Source organism: Elephas maximus, chromosome 12, assembly GCF_024166365.1.
Source record: "Elephas maximus indicus isolate mEleMax1 chromosome 12, mEleMax1 primary haplotype, whole genome shotgun sequence".
NCBI lineage: Eukaryota > Metazoa > Chordata > Mammalia > Proboscidea > Elephantidae > Elephas > Elephas maximus.
This window is the reverse complement of record NC_064830.1, coordinates 90,161,401-90,187,618: the sequence shown is the minus strand read 5'-3', so window position 1 is coordinate 90,187,618 and position 26,218 is coordinate 90,161,401. Positions and strand designations below refer to the sequence as shown.

The following is a 26,218-nucleotide window of genomic DNA, read 5'->3' as shown; positions in this document are numbered from 1 at the left end:
GGATTCCTCTACATCAACAAAAAGAACATCGAAGAGGAAATCACCAAATCAATACCATTCACAGTAGCCCCCAAGAAGATAAAATACTTAGAAATAAATCTTACCAAAGATGTAAAAGACCTATACAAAGAAAACTACAAAGTATTACTATAAGAAACTAAAAAGGACCCACTTAAGTAGAAAAACATACCTTGCTCATGGATAGGAAGACTTAACATAGTAAAAATGTCTATTCTACCAAAAGCCATCTATACATACAACGCACTTCCGATCCAAATTCCAATGTCATTTTTTAATGTGATGGAGAAACAAATCACCAACTTCATATGGAAGGGAAAAAAGCCTCGGATAAGTAAAGCATTACTGAAAAAGAAGAAGAAAGTGGGAGGCCTCACTCTACCTGATTTCAGAATCTATTATACAGCCACAGTAGTCAAAACAGCCTGGAACTGGTACAACAACAGGGACATAGACCAATGGAACAGAATTGAGAACCCAGATATAAATCCATCCACATATGAGCAGCTGATATTTGACAAAGGCCCAGTGTCAGTTAATCGGGGAAAAGATAGTCTTTTTAACAAATGGTGCTGGCATAACTGGATATCCATTTGCAAAAAAATGAAACAGGACCCATACCTCACACCATGCACAAAAACTAACTCCAAGTGGATCAAAGACCTAAACATAAAAACTAAAACGATAAAGATCATGGAAGAAAAAATAGGGACAACCCTAGGAGCCCTAATACAAGGCATAAACAGAATACAAAACATTACCAAAAATGACGAAGAGAAACCAGATAACTGGGAGCTCCTAAAAATCAAACACCTATGCTCATCTAAAGACTTCACCAAAAGAGTAAAAGGACCACCTACAGACTGGGAAAGAATTTTCAGCTGTGACATCTCCGACCAGCGCCTGATCTCTAAAATCTGTATGATTCTGTCAAAACTCAACCACAAAAAGACAAACAATCCAATCAAGAAGTGGGCAAAGGTTATGAACACACACTTCACTAAAGAAGATATTCAGGCAGCTAACAGATACATGAGAAAATGCTCTCGATCATTAGCCATTAGAGAAATGCAAATTAAAACTATGATAAGATTCCATCTCACTCCAACAACAACAAAAAAAAGCTGGCATTAATCCAAAAAACACAAAATAATAAATGTTGGAGAGGCTGCGGAGAGATTGGAACTCTTATACACCGCTGGTGGGAATGTAAAATGGTACAACCACTTTGGAAATCTATCTGGCGTTATCTTAAAAAGTTAGAAATAGAACTACCATACAACCCAGAAATCCCACTCCTCGGAATATACCCTAGAGAAATAACAGCCTTCACACAAACAGATATATGCACACCCATGTTTATTGCAGCTCTGTTTACAATAGCAAAAAGCTGGAAGCAACCAAGGTGTCCGTCGGATGAATGGATAAATAAATTGTGGTATATTCACACAATGGAATACTACACATCGGTAAAGAACAGTGACGAATCTGTGAAACATTTCATAACATGGAGGAACCTGGAAGGCATTATGCTGAGCAAAATTAGTCAGAGGCAAAAGGACAAATATTGTATAAGACCACTATTATAAAATCTTGAGAAATAGTATAAACTGAGAAGAACACATACTTTTGTGGTTACGAGGTGGGGAGGGAGGGAGGGTGGGAGAGGGTTTTTTACTGATTAGTTAGCAGATAAGAACTGCTTTAGGTGAAGGGAAGGACAATACTCAATACATGGAAGGTCAGCTCAACTGGACTGGACCAAAATCAAAGAAGTTTCCGGGATAAACTGAATGCTTCGAAGGTCAGCGGAGCAAGGGCGGGGGTTTGGAGACCATGGTTTAAGGGGAATTCTAAGTCATTTGGCAAAATAATTCTATTATGAAAACGTTCTACATCCCACTTTGAAAGGTGGCGTCTGGGGTCTTAAACGCTAACAAGTGGCCATCTAAGATGCATCAATTGGTCTCAACCCACCTGGATCAAAGGAGAATGAAGAACACCAAGGTCACACGATAACTATGAGCCCAAGAGACAGAAAGGGCCACATGAACCAGAGACTTACATCATCCTGAGACCAGAAGAACTAGTTGGTGCCGGCCACAACCGATGACTGCCCTGACAGGGAGCACAACAGAGAACCCCTGAGGGAGCAGGAGATCAGTGGGATGCAGACCCCAAATTCTCACAAAAAGACCATACTTAATGGTCTGACTGAGACTAGAGGAATCCCGGCGGTCATGGTCCCCAAACCTTCTGTTGGCCCAGGACAGGAACCATTTCCAAAGACAACTCATCAGACATGGAAGGGACAGTGGGTAGGAGAGAGATGCCAATGAAGAGTGAGTTATTTGTATCAGGTGGACGCTTGAGACTGTGTTGGCATCTCCTGTCTGGAAGGGGGATGGGAGGATAGAGAGAGTTGGAAGCTGGCAAAATTGTCACGAAAGGAGAGACTGGAAGGGCTGACTCATTAAGGAGAGAGCAAGTGGGAGTATGGAGTAAGGTGTATATAAACTTATACGTGACAGTCTGACTTGATTTGTAAACATTCACTTGAAGCTCAATAAAAGTTAAAAAAAAAAAAATTACCATGAGAAAAAAAAAAAAGATAATAGCAGCTAAAAATGTGGTTCTGTTATTTCCCTTCCACATCATCTGCAAAATGGAGATGACAGCCCTTTGTCAGATGACCCTGAAGGAAACCCAGGGTGACAAGGGCTATGGAAAGAGTTCACAGTCTAGAAAGTGTCAAACCCCAGAGATTAGACAAGGTAATAACAGTACTGAGCCACAGCTCTGAAGCCTGATCACCAGGTTCAAATCCTAGCACTGTCCACTACTAGCTGTGTGACCTTGGGCTAATCACTTAATCTTGCTGTGCCTCAGTTTCCTCATCTGTAAAATAGGGAGATATTACCACCCACTCTATGGGGGTTTTGTAAAGAAAAAATTAGTTAATACACAGAACTTAGAACAATGCTAGGTAAGCTCTCAGTACTGTTGTTATTGATGATGATGAAGATAATGAAGGTTGAGCTGCAGCAGGCTCCAGGAGAACAGACGCCTTTCAATCTTGTACCATCTCCCAGTATCTGGAACAGTACTGTAAAGGTTCATGGAATCAGTGAATCGAGTGGGCTGTTGTGATGAAATGAGTTCCTTTATGTGGTCTTTTGCCTTGGTTTTTTTGAAAAACAGCTTGAGAGATTTTTCCCCTAATCCCTGAGGAGTTACCTTAGCTTTAGCTCTTACTCCAGAGGGTTTGTTACTTTAGTCCAGGTTGATTGACATTTCCTTGGTAAACTGTGAACGATTTGTGGTTTGATACTATTTGTCTGGTCCTGGGCTGCAGCCTACCCTGTGATTGGTATGCACCTTGCAGGGATTGCTCAATATAATATGCAAATGAAGTGACTATAGCCTATGCAAATGAAGTAAGTTGCAGCCTACCATGCAAATGAAGTGTCTGTGGCCTACCTAGAGGGGATTGGTCAGTTTGTGGCCCCCCCACTGGGAGGGGCCATGCCTTGAAATTGACAAGGAGTTGTATATATGCAGCCAACCCCAGAGAAGTTTTTTAGACAGAAAGAAGCAGGAAGAGAAACAGCAGAAAGAAGCAGAAGGAAGAGAGAAGAGAAAAGCACCAGAGAGAAAGAGAGGCAAGGAATCTCCTAAAAGAGCTGTAAACATGGCTCAAAGCTGTAATACTACATACAGTGAGAGGCCCAAAAGGTGCCCAGTGGCAGAGCAGGTGGCAACAGGCCTGGAGGGGGCCCTGTGGCAGAGTCAGTGGTGACAGGTGGCAGGGCCACGAGGAGCCTGTCATGAGGGGGCTGAGAAGAGGCCCTTACCACTGAGAGGAGCTGAGAGCTGTCCTGCACTGAAGAAAGGAGACTTTGCTTACATGCTTATTGATTCTGATCCCAAGTTGTAGCCTGTTACTTCCAAAAAACCACTTAACTCTAAGTATAGTCTATGAGTTCTGTGTGGTCATTGCAATAGATTATTGAACCCAGAGGAGAAGTAGAGAGTGCCAGAGGAGGGACAGCTGGTGTCAAAATTGGTAAAAATGTTGGAGAGTGGAGGTATCAGCCTTGGGCTGATCTTGATTCACATTATCCCTCCTAAAGTTACACAGGTTCTGATGCTACTACTAGTCTCGTTTTACAGCTATGCTTCTCACTTTGATGACCCCTGCTGTCTTCCACCTTCTCTGCACTAGCTGCCCCTTCACCCCACCGCCCCAAGACAGAGGCACTGACATGGGTATTTCTGAGGCAAGGAACCTGCTTGGCAGGCCAGACTCCTGGGCCTGGTTTTGCAGAGCTCCAAATTGGAACTGTCATGCTCCTGTCTTCCTTCATTCAACACTCACTGCTGTCTCTCCTTTGTGTATGGTCTGGTGCTGCGGAGGTGGAGGTGACTGTGTTCCTGCCTCCCTGTCTGGTGGGAGACAGAGATTTGGAGACTGAGAATTACAATGCAAGGTAATCAATAAATGGACAGGAGGAACACAGGGCTGTGGGAGCCCAAAAGAGCCCCTAACCAGATAGAGGCAGAAGAGACAGGGAAGACTTCACAGAGGAAGTGACACACAAGTGGAAGGTTAAAAGATAATCAGGATTATGTGAGATGAAGGAGGAGCTGGAGGGTATTCTATGCAAGGAGAACTATATGAGCAAAGGCCTGGTGCTTACACACAAGACCTACAAGTAGATTGTGTTGCTGGAGGAGAAGGTAGGTGTGAAGGTTAAGGTTGTGTGTCAGCTTGGCTGGCCATGATTTTCAGTGGTTTGGCAGTTATGATGCAGTTTGGCTACTATGTAATGATGTAATCACCTCCATGATGAGAACTACTATGAGCAGCCAATCAGTTGAAAGAGAGTTTCCTTGGGGGCGTGGCCTGCATCCAATATATGTGGACTTTCTGGAAAAGCTTAAGGGCTTTTGCTCACTCCAGATCCTGCATCTGGCTCACCTGACATCTGACCTCCAGTTTTTGGGACTTGAGCTAACTGCTTGCCTGCTGGTCTTGAGATTTGTCAGCCTCTGCAGCCTGTGAGCCAGAGGGCTCCCATCTGAGCTTCTGATCTTGGGCTCATCAGCCCTGCAGCTACATGATCAGAAGCCTCCAGCCTCCACCTGCAGACTTGGGACTTTCCAGCCTCTACAGTCGTGTGAGCCATTTCCTTGATACAAATCTCTCTCACTGTATATGTACACACACACACACACACACACACACACACGTATACATGCTTCACTGGTTTTGCTTCTCTAGAGAACCCAGCCTAAGACAGTGGGGAAAAGCAAGAGGTGAGGCTCAAGACTGGGCAGGGACTGGGTGACTGAATGCCTTGAAGGCCAGGCTAAGGGGTAGGGATTTATCCTGAGGGCTCTGGAAGCCAAGGAAGTGTATGGGAGATGGGAAGAAGAGGACAAGGTGACCCTCGCTCTCTCTCACCCTGCCATATCTCACCAACCTCCAGTCTTCTCTTTGTGCTCTCTAGTTGGCCTTGTTTGTTCCTAAAGCAATGCAAACATGCTCCTACCTCAGGGCCTTTGTACTTGCTGTTCCCTTTCCTGGAACAGGTAGGAGTGAGGATTGGCAGTCAAGGTTGGAAACGGGGTTGGGGTTAATGTTGAGGTCAGGGTGAGGATCTGGTTTGGAGTTCATTTTTGTTTGTCCTGACTGGGACTTATTACATGGTTTGCTGCGTAATATTGGGGTCATGCTTGAATGTCCTAGGAAGATGAAGGGGCCTCAGGTCTCTTGGTAGCACAGTGCACAGCTGGGTGGGGCCTAGGCTCCAAACATGGGGTCAGGGAGCATTGAGCCTTTTGCTATTGGATGGGCATTATGTACCATTGGGGCAACCCTTGAGAGGCCTAAGAGGGGCCAAGATCAGGCTTCCTGTCAGCCAGGGTACTTGGTGGGTGGGGTCAATGACAGCCTGTGAGATGGGAATTATTATCCTAGTTTGTACATGAGGAAGCAAGCTGAGGCTCAGAGAGGTTTAAGTATCTTGCCCAATATCACCCAGCTAGTGATGAACAAAAGCAAGACTTGAGCCTGAGTCAGCTGGCTTTTAAGTTGCTGAGATTCCCAAGCTATCAGCTTCTGGCAAGACCAAAACAGAGATGGAGACAGATGGGCCTGCAGGGTGGGGCAGGACAGGATTGGGGAGCTAATTATTTATGCCAAGACAGACACCTTAGACAAATGGAGCTGAGCCTAGGATGGGGCTAATTCTTCCATGGGGGTCCATACAGAGAGAAACTGGGGCCCCTGACAGAGGCAGGCAGTGGTGGGATCCAGCAGGGGTTAGCCTGCCCTCAAGGGTGAGGCCCAGCTCCACGTACACCATCCACCTGTGAATAGCGCCAGATCGAGTAACTACCTCCTTCGTCCCCTCCTCCCCTCCTGCCTCTCCTCTGCCTCCTCCACTACCATGGTCTGGCCCACGCCTCGCTGCACCCACTCAATGGGCCTACTCTAATCCCCTGACATCACTGCCTGCCCAGCACAGGCCCCACCTGGCAGTCCTGGCAGCCCCCAGCCCTGGAGACCCTGCTTAGGACCCTCCACTTCAGAACCCAATTTTTCTTTCAATTTTCTTCCTCTCTGAGCTCATTGTTGGACTCCCCAGACTCAGGTCCAAGCTGGAGGGCAGAAGCTTAGGATCTGCCCTGGCCTTGCTGTGTGACTCCAGGGAAGTAACTACCCCTCTCTTGATCTCAGACACCTTATCTAAGTTCCCCCCTGACCCCCAACTAATCACATCGATCTGTTTTGATTTCTTCACTGCACATTGTCACATTAGCAAAAAAAATTTTTTTTTAATTAGTTCATATGTTTACTGTTGGTTTCCCTCACTGGACTGTGAGCTCTACAAGGCAGGAACCTTGCCTACCTTATTTACCTTTGTGCCTGGCACACAGTAAGCACTCAATTAATATCTGCTTAGCGAATGCGTGTAGCCCTGGTGGTGCAGTGGTTAAGAGCTCAGCTGCTAACCAAAAAGTCAGCAGTTTGAACCCACGAGCCGCTCTTTGGAAACCCTACAGGGCAGTTCTACCCTGTCCTATATGGTCGTTATGAGTCAGAATCGACTCGATGCCAATGGGTTTGTTTTGGTATTGAATGTATAGATGAACGAATGAATAAACTGATGTGCCTCCTGCCTTTAGCGGGAGGGGCGTGGGCCCCTTTCCCTCTACGCCACCCCCTACGTGCATCTGGGTGCACATGTGTGCACTCATCTCTGGGATTCTGGATGTATACTATGTGTTAAGCATAACAGGGTATACAAGATACAACACACATGTAGACATGCCTTCTAGAGTGTCAGCTCCATGAGGGCAGGGATTTTTTTCTGTCTTGTTCCCTGTTCTATCCCCAGTGCCTAAAACAGGGACTGGCACACAGTAGGTGCTCAATACATATTTGTGGAACGAATGAATGCACTACGGAAGTGTGCACACATGTTGGGTATGTGCCCACGTGCCAAAGCGTGTAGACGTGTGCACGCTCCTGCGTCTCAGGTGCACCTGGGCATGGGTCATGTCGCTTGCGCACCGCCCCTCCTATCCTTTTTTCCAAACTTCTTCAGAGCCAGGACAGAATACTTGGGTCCCTGTGGGGCGGAGCAGGGAGCCGCCTCCTCAGGGGAAACTAGATCCCAGGACGTGCAGAGCAGCATGGAGCAGGGCGGCCCCTTTGTCCCCCCATAATCCCCTCCCCGCCGTGGCCCCCTCCCCACCCTGGCTCCTCCCTCTCAGCCACCAGGGTTTAAGGTTGAGTTTGGGGGCTGTAAGGGCCTGGGGTGTCACCTTAGTGTTCCTTTCCCTGCCTGCTCTCCGGAATGTATGCCCTTTTCTGGGTCTTTCCCAAACCTCTCTTTCTAGTCCCTTGGCCTGCCAAGCCTGTCTCATTCTTCTCTGGGACCCTCTCTGCTGCCTGCCCCCACCAGGGTGTGGCTGCTTCCCTCCCTTTTGGGTGGTGCCAGGGCTCAGCCCCAGCTATAAAGCCACCTGAGGGACAGGAGGACAGGTGCCCTGGAAAAGCCCAGAGACTGCAGAGAGAGGAAGGAGCAAAGGAGAGAGCATGAGTGGCCTGCTGGGTAAGTGAAGAGGGCAGGGACACCAGGGCCCAGAGGCCTGGAGGGGAGGAGGCACCACCCGCTGACCCACATCCCTGACCGTCTTTGCATAGGCTGGCAACTGCTATATCCTTACATAGAAGGCTTCATTCATTCCTCATTTGTGCCTTCATTGATGTAACAAGGGTTTATTGAACACTACAAAAAAAAAAAAATTTTTTTTTTTTTTTTTTACTATGTACTAGGTACTGTTCTAGGCATTTGAGGATACAACTGTGAACAAAACAGACAAAAATCTCTGGACTTACGGACAGGCTGTTCTGCAGACAGACAATATATATAATAAATAAGTAAATTATAATGTTGTGTGATAGAAGGTGAGCGCAATGATCCAGGTTTGTAGAGTGAATGAATGAATGAGAGGGCCTTCACCCTTGGCCTTCTCTTAATTGACTCTGAACTTTAGGGAACTTAGGAATATAGGAAGGGGAAGGAAGGAGGCCAGCCTGGGCTTGCCTTTTACCTCCATTGCTTCCTAGCTGGTGACCTTAGGTAATTCCCTTTCTCTCTGAGCCTCACATTGGTGGGGGGAACATAAACTGGGCCAGACCTTGGAGAAGACAATTTGGCAGCATCTCCTCAAAGTTAAAATGAGCAGACCCTCTGCCCCAGATATTCCCACCTTCCAAAGTGCCCAAAGATACTGTGACAAGGATGTTCATGGCAGCATTCATTCATGAACAAATACTTCTTGAGCTCTGTGCTAGGTCCTGGTGGCCCAGCTGCGAATGAACCAAGTGAGGTTTCCTCGTTCCTGGAGATGACATTCTAGTGGGAGAGACAGCAACAAACAAGTAAACAAACAAATAAATAAGGGAACTTCAGATAAAGTCTCTGAAACAGGGAAAGGGAGGGACTTTTGATCTGGTGGTCAGAAGCTGAGGCCTGAAGGACAAGAAGGAGGTAGCCTTGGGAAGATTGAGGGGGAGACCTGGTGGCACAGTGGTTAAGAGCTCAGCTGCTAACCAAAAAGTTGGCCGTTTGAATCCACCAGCTGCTCCTTGGAAACCCTATGGGGCACTTTCTACTCCATCTTACAGGGTCGCTATGAGTTGGAATCAACTTGATAGCAAAAGGTTTGGTTTGGTTTTTGGTTCTGGCAGCCATAGCAAGGATAAAGGCCTGAGGGAAGAATGAGCTTGGAGTGTTAGTGGGACAGAAAGAAAGTCAGTGTGGCCTTGAGTGTGCAGTGGTACAGGGTCCAGTGGAGAAGCTCAGGGCCCAGAGTGCACGGGCCTGGTGGACCACTCCAAGGAGTTTGGATTTTGTTTAGGGAGCTAATGGAGGGCTTGGGACAGGGGAATTAACAATGTTAGCTTTCCATTTCAAAAGGCTCCTTCTGGCTGCTGGGAAGAATAGACAGTGTGTATGTGGCGGGGCTGGGGGGGGTGGGTTGGGAAGCAGGGAGGGGCTGCCATATCAACTTGCATTGTTGGCAAAAGCAAAAAAATTGGAATTGACATACATATTTGTCAGTAGGGAGTTTGGTGCATCCATACTATGAAATATGAGAGAGAGAGAGAGAGGACCAAGATGAGCCCTGTGGCTGAGGCGGAGAAGGAGAGGAAGTCAGAGAGGGAACAGGCCTACATAGCTTTTACTGAGTGAAGGGGGGAGCCATGAGAGGGTTTGAACAGAGGAAGGATATGATTAGATTCAGGTGTGTGGGGAGGTGGGGGCAGAGGCAAGTATGGAAGTGGAGAGACCAGGGAGGAGGCTACTGCCATGTCCAGGCTAGAGATGATGGTGGCTCAGACCGAGGTAGCAGGAGTGTAAAGACGGGAAGAAGTGGTTAGATTCTAGATGTGTCTTTTAAAACTTTTTGGTTTTGGAAGTAATAAATTTACAGAAAAGTGCACAAATCATAAGTATACAGCTCAATGAATTTTCAAAGTGAACAGACCCTTGTAATGAGCACTCTGATCAAGAAACAAAGGTCTGGACTGGCTGCCTGTTGAGGGTAGAGCCACCAAGATTCATTGTGAGGTTGGATGTGAAGAGTAAGACAAAATGAGGAGCCAAAGAAGACGGTGGTTTTGGCCTGAGCAGCTGAAAGAATGCAACTGCCCTTATCTGAGATGGGGAAGATTGGGGGAGGAGTGGGTTGGTGGTGGGGAAATTCAGAGCTGAGTATTGGGTATGTGGAGTTTGAGATACTTGTTCATATCCATCTGAAAGTGTCAAGTAGAAAGCTGAATACATCAATCTGGAGTTCAGGGGAACATTCTGGTCTAGAAATATTCCACCTACAGGGTGATTCTACCCTGACTTAGGCCTACAAATTCATTGTAGGCAACAAGGGCTATACTTATTTGAGTTGTGAATGAATTGAATGTGAATGAATGAACTGATCCACAGGCAGGATCAGGAATTTGGTGCTGACCTCTGGTTTCCTCTGCCAGCTCCCCTCTGCCTGCTGACCCTGCTGCTGCCACCCCTCAGTTCAGCGGCTCCTATCTCCCCAGCCAAGCCCATCAGTCAAGCTTATAGTCTGGCCCTCTACATGCAGAAGAACACATCAACGCTGCTGCAGACTTACGTGAGTGATGCTGGGCATGAACGGGCGACAAGGGAGAGGGACACTGCCCTCCTGGCCTAGCCCTGGGTAGAGGAAACACAGGAAGCCCAAGATAAGGCTCCCCTGAGAGTCCAAGAGGGCAGAGACTCTATTAACTAGAAACATATCTACACGAATGCTGTCACTGATGGCTGCATGACTTTGGGCAAGTCATTGCTCTTCTCTTGGCTTCAGCTTTTGCAACTGTAAAATGGGATGGTGATCCTACCTTTACTGACCTCTCAGGAGTGTTGCAATGTTTAAAGGAAAGCACACAGAGGGAAGGGCTTTACATGGTCATAATAATTATTTCCATAACCACCTCATGCTGTGTGCTTACTTGAGCCCCATGCCATGCTAGCCCCATTATCTTATTGACACCTCAAAGAGTTCAGAGAAGTGGAATTATAGGCCCATTTTACGGAGGAGAAAACTGAGTCTTAGAGAGGGTGAGTAATTTGCCCACAGTTTCACAGCTAATAATTGGAAGAGCCAGGATTTGACACCAAGTCCGTGGGACACCCTGCCATTTACCCCTCTCACTCTTTCAAAGTTAAAACTGGCAGCTTGCTGGCTGGGTATGACCTACAGATGTTTTTAGTTTGGCCCGCTCGGTGCTTGTTCAACTTTTGAATACGAACGTCTACCTAAAACAGATGCAGGGATCCTATTGGCCAAAGCTCCTACCCTCCCCCCCATCTTAATCTTGCTTTCTTCTCCCAGTTACACGATCTGTCTGGCCCCTGGAGACCCTGGAGTTGGTGACTCTTCCACTGTGGTATATTCTAGGGTCGTGTGAAATTATTAAATCCAGGTTCTAGTCCCATAACCAAAAAAACTCGTTGCCGATGAGTCGATTCCAACTCATAGCGACCTTATAGATTAGATTAGAACTGCCCCGGATTCCCAAGGAGCAGTTGGTGGATTCAAACTGCCAATCTTTTGGTTAGCAGTCAAGCTCTTTAACCACACCACCACCAGGGATCCTCCAGTCCTATATCTGCCACTATTCCCTGGATGGTCTTGGGCAAAGCATGGTCCCTCTCTGAGCTTCAGTTCTCCCATCTGTAAAATGCAGGTGTGTGACTAGGTAATCGATCAGTGAAGGGGCCTATCACCCTACACTAAGATTCTATGAGTCTAAGTCTGTGAAGGCAAAAACTTGGATGGAGAAGGCCCTCAACTAAATTTAATAAGGTTAACAATTATTCACTAATGATTATAATAAAATTAACAAACATAAACAATCCGGTGCTATAAATAAAAAAATAGTGCTGTAACTATATTGTCAATGATACACTTGGATGGAAAATATTATCATAAATAATGTAATCATACTGTCAATTGATATTAATAGAACTATTGTATTAGTAACTAATGACGGTTTATCATGCCCTTCTTGCACGCCAGGTGCTATGCTAAATGCTTTATATTGTATGATACACACCCACAGATGTATATATATAATTTCTTATCATCTTCACGATAATAATAGTGTTGTTGTTGTTAGGTGCCGTCGAGTAGACTTAGATTATTAGCAACCACATGTGAAAGGGGACCTGCCCTATAGGGTTTTCTAGGCCATAATCTTTACAGGAGCAGATTGCCAGGTCTTTCTCCCTAGGAGCCACTGGGTGTGTTCAAACCACCAACCTTTCAGTTAGCAGTGGAGTATTTAACTGTTGTGCCACCCAGGCTCCTTACAATACTAATGCAAAGTGAGAATTATTAAAAAGCTCGTGATTCAAAGCTGCACAGCTAGTATGCAGAAGAGGCAGGACTAGAACCTAATTCTCTTGGACTGCAGTGCCCAGGCTCTTTACTACAACATCTCACCAACTCCCTGAGGGGTGGCGGATGGTGACTCCCTCTGAGAAGATGCCAGTCTTATGGAGGGCAGATGTGAAGTCAGAGCTCTGGGGCACTCCTGGGCCCCATCACTCCCACCTGTCTCTGTCCCTCATACAGCTCCAGTACCAGGGCAGCCCCTTCAGTGACCCTGGCTTCTCAGCTCCTGAGCTCCAGCTCAGCAGTCTGCCTTCTGCAGCTGTCTCCTTCAAGATCTGGCATGCCCTGGAAGATGGAGAACGGCTGAGCCGTGCCCAGGGAGCCTTCTTGGCCTTGACCCAGCATCTCCAGCTTGTTGGGGACGACCAGACGGACTTGAACCCTGACAGTCCCATCCTGCTGGCCCAGCTTAGGGCTGCAAGGCTCCGGGCCCAGGGCCTACTGGGTAACATGGCTGCCATCATGACTGCCTTGGGTCTTCCCATTCCCCCAGAAGAGGACACCCTCGGGCTTGTCCGGTTTGGGGCCTCGGCATTTGAGAGGAAATGTCGGGGCTATGTAGTGACCCGGGAATATGGCCACTGGACAGACCGAGCAGTGAGGGACTTGGCTCTGCTCAAGGCCAAATACCCAGAATAGAGGAGGTGGGATTTCCTGTCAGAGGCTGCAACACTCTGCCTTTTCACAATGGACTGAAGTCTGTCTTGCTTGCTGGCTAGAGAAAGAGGCAATCTTTTGTAGCAGACAGGACTTACGTGCCACGTCTATGGGACGATTCTCTCTAAGCCAGGCCTCAATCTCCTATTGCTTGGGCCTTCCTGCCCAGGTCCTATGGCCTCCCTTCCAGAAGTGGGTGGATCTCCAGTGGTACCATCTCCTGGATTACAAATCCAGTGGTACAGGTTGCACACTTTCTGGGTGGAAAAAAGTATTTCTCTGAAGAGACCTTGCTTCCTACTCTACAGGGAGAGGACAGTTGGTTTCCTTCCTAAGCTCCCCCTGAGTCTTTCCTCTTCTAGGGGCTGAGTTCCCATCTTCATCTACCTCACTTCCTGTATGAAGATATGACCTTTCTGAGCAGACAGGCCTCCTTTCTTCCTTCTGGAGGAGCTCATTTCCTCTCATAGTCTACCTCTCTGCTTGTGGCCACTGCTCTAACTTCCTGTCTCAAGGGGCTTCACTTCCTGATCAATAGAAGTCCAATTCTTGAAGCTCTAAGGACTTCATACCATATTTGTTTTCTGCTCAGGACACATCCACTTCCTATTTTGGACTGATGGTGTCCCTGGTCCTGGTGCTGTCATTAATCTCCTATTTATATTGTGTCCTTTGGGTATGTTGGGGGGACCTGGCTGCACCCTGAGGATCCTATTCTTCTCAAAGCTGTCTCCCCATTTTCCCAACAACTGTATATACAGGTAACTTTACAGTTTTCTTTTTATTTTGAAACATTTACAAAAAATTAATTTATTCTCAGAAATAAAACTTTTTTTTAGGTGTGCTTTTCTCTACAGACCTGGGTGGGAAGGGGGGTGCAAGGACAGGGCAGAGGGAGGTGAAGGGGGGGAAGGACATCAAAAGGAAAGGGGGCAGGGCCCAAAGGGATGGGATTGGGGAGAGTGGGAGCAGCAGGCAGGGTGGCCCTGGGGGAAGGTGACTAAAATTTGTCTGGAGTAGCCCTCCCAGCACAAGGCCACAGCAGACACTTTCCTGGCTAGGAAAGGACAGACAGAGGGAGACAGAGAGACAAATGAAAGATAAAGGAGGAAGTGATTTGTAATCTGTAGCCTCCTTGAGAGAAGGCTGAGATACAGACACACTCACATGGGCCAGGGGGAGACAAGAGATCCCCTGAGCGGGTAAAGGGGTAGACCAAGAAAGATGAGGCAGATCCAAGAAGGAGCAAAAGAGGGGCAAAGCAATAAAGTGACAGACACAGAGGAAGTCACACACAGAGACAAGGAGGCTCAGAAAGAGAAAAAGAGAAGAAGACAAAAAGGGACAGAGAAACGGACACAGCCAGAGACACAGACATGAAATGAAGACGTTCGGAGGCAGAAAGGGGTGGCAGCAGCGCGAGCTGTGCCCCCACACCCTGCGTTCAGGCCGGGCCCCCCGGCACCAGCTGGCCCAGGTCGCCCTCTGTGCGGCTCACCCACTCGCGGTAGAGGCCGCACACGCGAAACCCCAGCACCTTGGCCGGGAAGACGCCCGTGGAGGCGGCGGCGGCGGCAGCTGGAGACGGCTCGGGCCGTGGCCCGCTGGCCGGGACGCCGAACGCGGCCAGCACGGCCTCCACGGCGGACCCCAGGGCCCGGGCCTGGCGCGCCGCATCCTCCAGGCGCCGCAGCAGGCGCGGCGCGCGCGGGTTCAGCTCGGCCTGGTGGCGGCGCACGATGTCCAGCAGCGGCGGCAGCGCTTCCAGCGCCGCCGCGTCCAGCCGCAGGCGCTCCGCCGCGGGCAGCCCCGCGTGGCTCGGCGCCGGGGCGCTCAAGCCGGCCACCGGCAGCCGCGGCGGCGAGAAGCCAGGCAGGCCGAAGGGGTCTCCTTGGTGCTGCACCTGAGGAGACATGGCCAGACTGTCAGCGAGGCTGCGCTTGGAGCGGCCCCAGCTGTGCGGTGGGCCGGGGCGCGAGCTCCTCCACGTTTAACTGAGTCCCCCACCCACTCCGGGGCCTTAGTTTCCTTATCTCGCAAATGATAAATCTCTCACCGGGCTGCTGTGTTTGAGAGAATATAAAGCAACAGAAAACAACGTGAGCTGTACATCAGTGCCTGTTTTTGTCTCTGAAGTGGATAATAATAGTATCAACTTCATATGGTACTTCCAACATGCTGGTAAGTATACGAGCATGTAAAGTGCTTAAGACAGGGCCTGGCCCATAGGAAGGGCTCAATAAATGTTAGTCTTTCAGTAATGTTATCTTACAGGCCAGGGTTCAAGTCCCGTCTCCACCACTTACTAATTGTGCCGTTTAGGGCAAAAACCACTTCCTTCTCTGAACCTCAGTCTTCTTATCTGTAAAAAGGGAAGCAGCTCCCTGCCCTGTCTTCTTACCAAGGGTCTCCTGAGAATCATATGAGATATTGCAAGGACCAAGTCTATTTTGCTCTTCTTCCCTACCCTCCTGTTGTGGATTGAATTGTGTTCGCCATTTATCCTTTCCTAACCTCTTCCCTCCAGTTCAGGCATTGTGCTTGTTGCTTTAAACATATTAATTCAAATTTTCCCAATAATGAGTAGAATGATGATGATAATTATTTTGTAAATGAGGAAACCGGGCTGAAGAGGTACAGTGACTTGCCGTAGATCACTCATCTAGTAAGTGGCAGAGCTGGAATACGAACCAAAGTTGGTAGGACTGCAAAGCCAGTTCCGTCTCTGTTATCCCAAATCATAATTATTACTTGGTTATTTTAATATTAGCATTACTGCCCAATGTCATGGTTAGCAAGCTGATAGGCCTGGGTCTGTCTGATTCCACAACTATACCTTCCCTTCACTACATCAGGGAAATTTTGGGTAAACATCTTCTTTCCTTGGGCAGGGCCTTCTGCCCAACCAAAATGTCAGTAGATCTCCCTCTGTAAAAATCCCCTCTTGAGGTGGAATTTTTGCCCCAGATTGAAAACCGTTATTGGCCTCTCTGAATACCCAGCTGAAAGAGCTCACAGCTCGTCTTGCTCAACTGCCTCCTTTTACAGCTAGGGAGACCAAGGCCCACGGAGGCTAGGTGATGAGATCTCATAGACCCTAGTCTTCCTGACTCTCAGACCAGAGTTCTCATCACTCTCTCAGGCAGCCTCTGACTTAAAGCTCTGAGGAGGGAGCCTCCAAGGTGATGAGGACAGAGGGCATTTGGGTCACAGATAGGACCCTCCTCCTATTTGCTGTGTGGCCAGGGGCAAGTTACTGTCCTTCTCAAGGGGAAATGAGGTAAAGAAAATGGATGGTGTAGGACTCCTGTGATCTGTGCTTCCCCATGATTCTCTAGGCCCCAGGCCCCTACAACATCCTCCATCCCCACCCCCACTCACATATTCCTGGAACAGCTGCTCAGCATATTTGGTGAGAAGACGGGCAAGGTTGTGAGTCTGACGGATCTTGGCTTCCAGGTGGGGAAGGAGTGAGGTTGAGGAGTCAGCCTGGGGGTCTTCTGGTGAGAAAGGGGGGAAGAATAAGGGTAGCCCAAACCCCTCCTCCGAGACTGCTCCGAGGCTGGCTCCTGCTTCCTAAACCCAGCAGCTCTGCTCTGAATTTTCCCATTTTTAAGCTAGGCACAGTCTGTCCCATACCAACTGAGACCCCAGATCTTTTCCAAGCAGTAGCTCTATGTGAAATGTGTTCCCTGTGTCCAAGCTGCTGTTGAAATCATATTAAGGCCAAATTCAAACATTGCCTCCTCAGTGTGGCCTCCAGATTGACCTGTTTCCCAAATTAACTTCTTCCTTCAACCTAAAGCCATTTGCTTATACTTGCCAGGTAACTCTTTTAATGGCAGATTATAATTATTTGTGTGTATCTGCCTCAGCCTGGGATCCCTGAGAGGATAGGGCTGACATCTATTTCTGTACTTGAGTGACTATTAGTGGAATTCAACATCATTGAAGCACAGCATTGCAAATCGAAAGAGGCCTGTAAGGAAAAAACTCCCTCATTTTACAGATCCGGAGACCGAAGTCCCATTCGCTTTCTGATGTCTCTTTTATGCAAAACACTGGGCTGGGCCCTGGGCGGCATCAATGAATCAGCGACCCGCCCTGAGGGACACAAGCCATAGGGTGGCGCCCCAGGAGAAGGAGGACTACACTTCCCGAGACGCACAGCGCGCTCCCAAGTGCATGCTGGGGGATGTAGTCCGGACACGGCACCTCCCGCCCCGCCCCCCGCCTGAGTTTCCCACTGCTAGTACCGGTCTTCAGCTGCCTAGACTTTCGTTTCCTCTTGTCATGCACTCACTCATGTGGCCCAAAGACTTCCACAACTCTACTTCTCCCTCTGACCCCAAGTTCTGATTATTTCCGAGACTCGGAGAGGACCCAGGGGTCCAGCCCCCTGTCCTGACTCCAGTCCTCCCCCAGGTGGACTCGAACCAGTTGTCTGGCTGCAGAGCCCAAGTCCCTGAAAGCGCAGCTCCAGGCCTCTTCTGAACCCTGGCGCCTGCTCCCTTCCCACAACTCTGGCGCCTGCTCCCTTCCCACAACTCACCCGCTCGTTACCTGACACCAGGGTAAGCTCCCGTGCCCAGGCCGCTCCCCTCCCAGTCCCGGAGGTGGCGGAGACTCTGACCCTAGCTCCCAGCCCTTCTGACCCCTGCTCCCCTCAGTGACCCGGCATCTGACCCTTCAGCCCCTTACCCAGACTTCCCTCCCTCCGGCTCATGCTGGCCCTTAGCCGATCTCGGTTACCTCCACGCCCCCCTTCGAGGCGGGAGAAGGGGGACAGGGGTAGGGGCGTGACTCGGGCGCAACCAATCATGGTCCAGACCCCAAACACCCGCCCCACCCCCCCTCTCCCAGGCAAGATTCCTTGGCCCTGAGCTCAGCTCCCAGCCTACGCAGCCTAACCCGAGAGGGACCTAAGGGGTGGGGTGGGGGGGACAGCTTATTGGCACTATGGGCTTGGGACCTGGGACCGAGGGTCGGGGGCATGGGAAGCAGCCCTGCGTCCCACCAGGAGGAGGCTCAGGCACCGACCTGGGGCAGGGCCTGGCACTAGGAGATAAAGAGGGAGGCTGAGGGGCTGGCAGGAGAGGATGTGCAAGCCCTTCCTCTTGGAGACAAAGGGAGGCTAGGTGAGAGGGTTGTCCGGTAGGAGTCTCTAGGGCTTGGGGGCACACCTACCCAGACACACACCTGTATCTTATATGCGTTCCACCCAGTCAGCACAGTCTCATTGTCACATTGATATTCCCCGTCTCCTTTCTTCAAGCACATGCTGGTTGTCACACCTACCAGGAGGGAGACACATCACCTCATCTCACCTCACCCCACTGACACACACACATGCATCTATTGAAAGTTAATGCATACACTCATTCTTACATAGGAGCAAGCTTCAGAGACAGGTGCAGGAGGTCACACTCACACGTAACCCCACTAACCTGGTGCAGATAGACACTAGGGGGTCTGCATACACATCCCTAGAGATGGTTCTAGAGTGCCTACTCTGCTCTGGATCCTGGGACACAGATACGATCCATATGGGGTCTCAGACCCCCTAAGGAACTCACAGTCTGATGAGAGAGACCATACACAATGGAGACTGTGAGCAAAAGGACTGTGTGTCTGTGAGGATGTTGACATGGGCAGACAAACTGCCAGAATAAAGGAATGCAGGGATTAACTGGCAGACAGCAGAGCAGGTGCAACTGAGGCTGCACTCTTTATTCACAGTTAATATTTATTGAGGGTTTATTATGTGCAGGCTCTAAGAGCTATACATGTATTCATGTATTAACTTGCTTAATGCTTATAAACTCATTCACCCTGTTGCCATCGAGTCGATTCCGACTCACAGCCACTCTATAGGACAGAGTAGAACTGCCCCATAGGGTTTCCAAGGAGTGCCCGGTGGATTCGAACTGCTGACCCTTTGGTTAGCAGCCGTAACACTTAACCACTATGCCACTAGGGTTTCCTTAATGCTTATAACAATATAAAAAGGTAGGTAATATTATCACCCCCATTCTATAGACAAGGAATTAGAAGTATAGACAGATAAGTGACTCGTCCAAGGCCACATAGGTAAGTGTGGCACAGTTGGGATTTCTCCCCAGCAGTTTAGCTCCAGAGATGCTCTCATCATCACCTTGCTATACCTTAACCCCTCCGGACGGTCACACAACAGCACAGACACAACAGACATACCCTTGAAACACACTCACACATAGCAACACACATTTATATCTGCTGACAAGCACCTGTAAACCCATCGCTGTCAAGTTGATTCCGACTCATAGTGATCCTATAGGACAGAGTAGGGCTGCCCCATAAGGTTTCTAAAGATCAGCTGGCGGATTCGAACTGCCAACCTTTTTGTTTGTCGCCAAGCTCACCAAGGGTCTGCTGACAAGCACGGTGTCCAATAAAACCAACCAAGACACAGTCATTTTCTTTAAGAAAACTTTTTATTGAAGTAAAATACACATACAGAAAAGTGCACACATTATAAGTACACAGCTTGATGACTTCCCATATGATAAACATGCCCAAGGAACCAGCACCACATTAAGAAACAGAACAGGATCTGCTTGGAGAAACCCCCCTCTTAGCCATTCCCAGTCAGTATCCCCCAAGGGTGACCACTATCCTGCCTTCTCACACCATAATTTTGTCGTTTTCAAACTTCATATAAATGGAAGCTTGTGTCTTCTTTCACTCAGATGTTCATGAGACTTATCCACGTTGTTGGGTGTAAAAACCAAAGCCACTGCCGTCGAGTCGATTCCAACTCATAGCAACCCTATCGGACAGAGTAGAACTGCCCGACAGAGTTTCCACGGTGCGCCTGGCAGATTCAAACTGCCGGTCTCTTGGTTAGCAGCCGTAGCACTTAACCACTACGCCACCAGGGTTTGTTAGGTGTAGCAGGAATCAATCATTCTCATTGCTGTGCCCACGGGTGTGAATAGGCTACAATTCATTTTCCAGTCTCCTGTTGATGGGCATTTGAGTTGTTTCCAATTTGGGGCTATTATGAACAGTGCTATGAACTTTCTAGTACACATCTCTTGGTGTTCATACCTCCGTTGGGCGTTGACGACTTAGGATTGGAACTGCTGGATCATATGGCCAGCTTCACTAGAAAACTGCCTGTTTTCCAAAGTGGCTCTACCAATTTACACCCCCCCAACTCCCCGCCTAAATATGAGTTCCACTTGCTCTGCTTCCTCGCCTACCTTGGTATGGTCTGTCATTTTCATTTTAGTCATTCCGGTGGGTGGAGACCCACTCATACTGGCAGAACCTGGCACATAGTTGGCACTCAGTAGACTGTTGAATGAATGGATGAGCTGGGCAACATAGAATCAGACAACTTGGCGAGGGTGGACACACACATACATAAACACACCCTCACCCAGAATTTCAGGGACGCCCAAGCGCGGGGGACGCACATCCGGACACGGACCCCCGCGCGCATCCCCGGGGCCCACGTGGCCTGAACGCACCGCCTCTGGCCGGTCGCGCGCGTCCAGTCGCCCAGCTGCCCCTAACTCTCCCTCTCGGTGGCGGGCAGGGGGCGCTGCGCGTCCGGACGCCCCGAGGGGGCGGGCCCGGGTCGGGGCGGGGCCGGCCGGGCTTCCAAACCTCGGCTCCCGCCGCCCGCGCCGCCGGGCCGCTCCGGGGACGGGCCGGGGCGGGGCGCGGCGGCAGGAAGCGGGGCGGGGATTCGCGGAGGCGTTGGGGAGCGAGGGAGGGCGCGGCCAACTCCCGGAGGGTCGGCAGGCCTGGAGAGCGGCGCCCCTGCTTGGCGCCGAGCCTGAGCCCGCCGGACGGGAGGCGGCCCCGCCACGGGCCCTGCCTCGGTCCCAGCCCCGCCAGCATGGCGGGCCGGACTGTGCGGGCCGAGACCCGGAGCCGGGCCAAGGATGACATCAAGAAGGTGATGGCGACCATCGAGAAGGTCCGGAGATGGTGAGCTCAGCGACAGGGACGCGGATGGGACATAGCAGGGCTACCGCCCCCAAATGCATTTACCCTCCCCATGCCAGCTGTAGCCCCAGGTGTTAGGCGTGTGCCCAGCTGTGCCCCGGATTGACAGGGCTCATTCTCCCTTGCCCTGGTGATCTCCAGCCGTGCCCTCCCATAGTAGGGCTCCAATTTTTGTGCCCTGCCTCCTAAAGCTGTGACTCCCTCCATCCTAAGTGTGCCCCAGGATCTTCATTGCCATGGTCCTCACCCAGGCCCAGAGCCATGCCCCCATTTTTGCAGCGCCACAGTCCCAAGCCATACCCTCCCTAGACGCACTCTCATCTATGCCCTGAGGTCTGCAGGGCTCTCTTTGGCCCTCTCACTACGCCCTATTAACAAAACTGTCCCTCCCCTCGTGCCCCTCCCCCACCTCTGCAGGTACCCCCAGATGTGTCCAGCTGGGGGGCTTTTCCCCCAAGCCTCTCTGACCCAGCTACCCCCCATCCTCCCACAGGGAGAAGCGCTGGGTGACTGTGGGCGACACTTCCCTTCGTATCTTCAAGTGGGTGCCAGTGGTGGACCCCCAGGAGGAGGTGAGCAAGCCCCCCCTCCACCAGACCCTGCATCTGTGCAACCTCAGCCAAGCTCCTGCCCACCCTGGCCTCCACATCTAGTCCCCACTCAGACCTCAAATGCAGCAGTTTAGGCAGATGTCAACAATTATTAGCCACCCCAGCCCCCTTCTTTTTCCCTGCTCCAGAGCCCAGAATTCAGAACCTAACTCAGCATGCACAACCTCTGTCACCTCAGGCAAGGCCTTTTGCTTCTCTCTGCCTCAGTTTCCTTATCTGTACGGGGTGGGAGGATTGCAAGAGCTAACCAGAAAGGCAGTTGGGGCCCTGACCCTTACCCCTCTAACCCCTAGGACCGACGACGGGCGGCTGGTGGTGCAGAAAGATCCCGTGGCCGGGAGCGGCGGGGCAGGGTCTCCAGTCCCCGAGGGGGTGGTCCTCTCATCCTGCTCGATCTCAATGGTATGTGGGGATCCTGGGATTTAGGGGGTGAGGGGCATGGAAGAGAGAACTTGGGGCCTCAGGCCCAACCCTTCTGGTTCTTGTTCCCACAGATGAGAACAGCAACCAGAGTTTTCATTCGGAAGGGTCTCTGCAAAAGGGCACCGAGCCCAGCCCTGGGGGCACCCCCCAGCCCAGCCGTCCTGAATCGCCTGCCGGACCCCAAGATGGGGTCCCAGAAGAGGCTCAGCCCCCACAGCTGGGCCAGGAGAGAGGTAGGACCAGGTGCCTCCTGGGAGCCCGCTCCTCTGATGAATCCTGTTCGCTACAAAGCTGAACCCACCAGCTTCCCTGCATGTCTGTTCCTCCTCTTTTGTTGCCTCATCAAGGAGGCTCTTCCTTGGCTTCTGTGGAAAGTTACCACCCTATCTCTAGCTACTGTGTGTCTCATTCCTCTGGCTTCTTAGGGTCTGTAGATCTCTTATCACGATCTGAAATTTCATGTAAATTTAACTTTTTATTAGTATAGTATGTTTCTCCCCCAGTCCCACCTGATAGCAGCTTCATGAAAGTTGGGCTCATATCGATCTTGTTCACTAATTGCCTCAGAACACCATGTGACACATAGTAGGTACTCAAGGAACATTCGTTGAGTGATAATCATAAAAGCAATTAACACGGTATTGATAATAGGTAATATATATTGAGTGCTTACTGTGCGCCAGGTATGCTTCTAAGCACTTTACTCACTTTATCTTTTTTAATCTTCATCACAACCCTATGGGAAGGTGTGTCGTATTACGATCCCCATTTATAGATGACGAAACCGATGCTCAGAGAAGTTACGTAAGTTGTCGAAGTCACACAGCAAGCTCCCTCTTCCATATAGCCAGTCGATGCCTGCCTTTCCCTCCCCAGGCTCTGCCTGGCTCTGGCCATCCCATCTTTCATGCACTGCTGGCTCTAGCCTCCTCAGCAGTCACCCCCATCCAGTTGCTTCCACACAACTGCCAGAGTAACTAAACCACAAGCTTGTCAGCTTCCCTGCTTCAAAGCCTTCAGTAGCTCCCCATGGCTTTTGACTCCTCCCCAGCTTGGCATTCAGGGCCCTTCGTGAACTGGCCCCTGGTAACCTCATTGTTCTCCCCCAGCAACCTCATGACATGGGCCTACTTGCTGTGACGAGTATGTGCCATGCACTCTTATGCCTTTGCTAATACAAAAGCACTAATTGATACCCGCTGAGTACTTGGTTGTGCTAAGGGCTCTACCTGTATTGTCTCACTGAATCCTCACAACAATCTCATGTGGTAACTACTGTTGTTATCCCCATTTTACAGACAGGGAAACTGAGACTTAGAGAAATTAAGTAGTTTGACCAAGGTCAGAATATGAACCCAGGCACTCCAACCCCAGAAGTTGTGCTCATTAAGCATGAATTCCTTCTGCGAAAAGTGTGCTCCACCTGTTTGCCGGATGAAATCCTACTCACCCTTCAACATCCCACATAAATGTTCCTTCCTCTGTGCTGCCTTCTGGATCACAGTAACAGTGCGGGCTCCTCCCTCATTCTCCCATACCCTCTGGCTTACGTGGTTGGTGCTTGTTGGTATTTATTTCCCTGACTGGTTTGTGTTACTGCCACAGAGTTGCTGGCTGCTCAGGGAATGTCTGTTAACTTGACCTTCCAGATCCTGGGGGCATAACTACGGGCGGCACCGATGAACCCCCGATGCTGACCAAGGAAGAGCCTGTTCCAGAATTGCTGGAAGCTGAGGTGAGAGAGGCCAGAACACTGTTCTTTTAGGTCTTCGAGGGGTTGGAAGCTTTGGGGTTAGCCAAAGGCTCGGAGGCTGTACTCCTGGGTCCAGAAGGGGAATGTAGACATAGAACACAGGTAAAAGCTTAGAGGCTGGATTCTTGGGACCAAAAAGGAGAGGATATTTTAGCGACGGCCAATGTCTTAAGCTTAATAAAGTCCCCCATAAAGTTCTGATTTTTCCCACAAGGATTATGTTGATGCATTTTTCCGAAATATCAAATATCACATTCTTTCTCCAGAATTTGTCGTTGTTGTTTTTTCTTGTGCCTTACTTAAGCTGCATCTTGGGTACCTGGCTCTGGGCTAGACTCCTGGGTCCGGGAGGGGAGTGGAGTGGAGGCTTTGGAGAAGGCAGAGGCTAGGAGGCTGGACTCCTGGGTTTGGGTGGAGCTCACGCCTGTCCGCCCTTCCTCTCCAGGCCCCTGAAGCTTACCCCGTCTTTGAGCCAGTGCCACCTGTCCCCGAGGCAGCCCAGGGTGACACAGAGGACTCGGAGGGCGCCCCCCCACTCAAGCGCATCTGCCCCAATGCCCCTGACCCCTGAGAAGCCGGCCTGCCTATCCTGCCACCCCAGGGGCCTCTTTGACTTTTTACAAATAAAGACCCTTTTATAATTTTGTGTCATGTTGTTTCCCCGTCAGGGCTGGGGAGGGTCTTTGGTGACAGTTTTGTCACATGCTCCATTTCTCAGATGGGGTCACTGAGACTCTTTGAGAGGACCTTCCTGTAGTCACACCATGAGTCAGATGTGGAGTAGGGGCTTGAGCCAGGACCTTCCTCCCTAACACTTTCCCCACTTTGTCCTGTCCTCCTTACTGCTGACCCTTTTTAACCTTCACCTCTCCTCCTGTGAGAATCCCAGGAACCTCCTTCTCAGCCCTCCCCTGGGCCCAGCAATTATCAAGCTAGGCCCAGGATTCCCATTTCACACACGAGAACACCACGGAGGCCTAGAGGGCAGAACCAGGGACTTCTGGGCCTGGGGTCACCCAACCCATTTATTGGCGTCATCTTGTCCAGATGCTCAGCAAAGAGACTGATGCAAAAGCCCAGTCCCTGCCCTTGGAAAGCCTAAGCATTGTGCCTCCCTGTCTATGCTTAGCTGTCCCTCTACCTGGAACCCCTGCCCCACACTTCTGGTTAATCCTATTAGTTCTCAGTTCAATCACCACTTCCTCTAGGAAGACTTCCCTGATGCCAGGCTCTGTCAGTTTTTCCTTTTTAGAACTCCCGCAATTCCTGTGCTTCCCTCCCTTTATTTGATCATTTGTTAGGCTGTTTTGGGATTGTTGGGAAACCCTGGTGGCATAGTGGTTAAGAGCTATGGCTGCTAACCAAAAGGTTGGCAGTTCAAAACTACCAGGCACTTCTTGGAAACCCTATAGGGCAGCTGTACCCTATCCTATGGGTCACTATCAATTGGAATCGACTTGATGGCAATGGGTTTTGGTTGGTTTTGGGACTGTTGGTTTGTGTGTATCTTGTCTACTAGGCTACGGGCTCCTGAGGGCAGAACTGGGTTCCTAGCCTTACCCAGCACAGCTCCAGGCACAGAGCAATTGTTTGGTGAATGAAGGCTTCCCTGAGGAGGTGGCACATCAGCTGAGCTCTGAGACATGAACCTCAGTGTGGTAGATCTGAAGACAGAAGCCCCTGTTCAAGTCCTGGCTCTGTTATCCACTAGCTGTGTGGCTCTAAGCAATCCATTTCCCCTCTCTGAGCATTAGTTTGTTTATCTATGCAATGGGGACAATACCTAGGCCTTGCCTGCCCCAGTGGTTTATGGGAACCTCTAAATAATATAAGGTTCTCTCATTCTGGGCCTGCAAGAGGGGTCGGAAGTCCAAAATCAGTCTCACTGGGCTAAGTCAAGATGTCAGCAAGGCTGGTTCCTTCTGGAGGCTGTAGGGGAGAGTGTTTCCTTGCCTTTTCCAGCTTCTACAGGCCACCTGCATTCCTTGGCTCTTGGCCTCTTCTTCCAACTTCAAATCCAGCAGCATAGCACCCTCAGCCTCTCTCTCTTTCCACTTCTGTTGTCACATCACCATCTCTGTCTTTGACCCTCCTGCCTCCCTCTTTAAGGACACTGTGATTACATTAAGCCCACCTGGATAATCCAGGCTAATCTCCCTCTCTTGATATCCTTAATTTAATCGCAAAGTCCTGTTTGCTATGTCTGGTAACATATTCACAGATGGCATGGACTAGGATGTGGGTATCT

General features: G+C 50.0%; 3 protein-coding genes across 4 annotated transcripts; 2 read left to right on the top strand and 1 right to left on the bottom strand.

The window, feature by feature from the left end:
• The first annotated feature begins 8,128 nt into the window (after positions 1-8,128).
• LOC126087518 (cardiotrophin-2) lies at positions 8,129-13,167 on the top strand. The gene is made up of 3 exons (XM_049905048.1): positions 8,129-8,144; positions 10,586-10,722; positions 12,709-13,167. Exons 1-3 carry the CDS (start codon positions 8,129-8,131, stop codon positions 13,165-13,167), a joined length of 612 nt encoding a protein of 203 aa, XP_049761005.1.
• A 528-nt stretch (positions 13,168-13,695) lies between these two features.
• On the bottom strand, positions 13,696-17,960 carry CTF1 (cardiotrophin 1). 2 transcript variants are annotated; one of them, XM_049904533.1, is made up of 3 exons: positions 17,887-17,960; positions 16,567-16,685; positions 13,696-15,088 (listed from the first exon to the last, which is right to left on the bottom strand). In XM_049904533.1, exons 1-3 carry the CDS (start codon positions 17,909-17,911, stop codon positions 14,630-14,632), a joined length of 603 nt encoding a protein of 200 aa, XP_049760490.1. In that variant the 5' UTR covers positions 17,912-17,960; the 3' UTR covers positions 13,696-14,629. The 2 variants fall into 2 exon arrangements, with proteins under 2 accessions (XP_049760490.1, XP_049760491.1); XM_049904534.1 differs by having other exon boundaries at positions 16,567-16,682.
• A 2,880-nt stretch (positions 17,961-20,840) lies between these two features.
• On the top strand, positions 20,841-24,624 carry BCL7C (BAF chromatin remodeling complex subunit BCL7C). The gene is made up of 6 exons (XM_049904531.1): positions 20,841-21,165; positions 21,677-21,755; positions 22,088-22,196; positions 22,289-22,450; positions 23,867-23,952; positions 24,416-24,624. Exons 1-6 carry the CDS (start codon positions 21,074-21,076, stop codon positions 24,539-24,541), a joined length of 654 nt encoding a protein of 217 aa, XP_049760488.1. The 5' UTR covers positions 20,841-21,073; the 3' UTR covers positions 24,542-24,624.
• Positions 24,625-26,218: the final 1,594 nt, after the last annotated feature.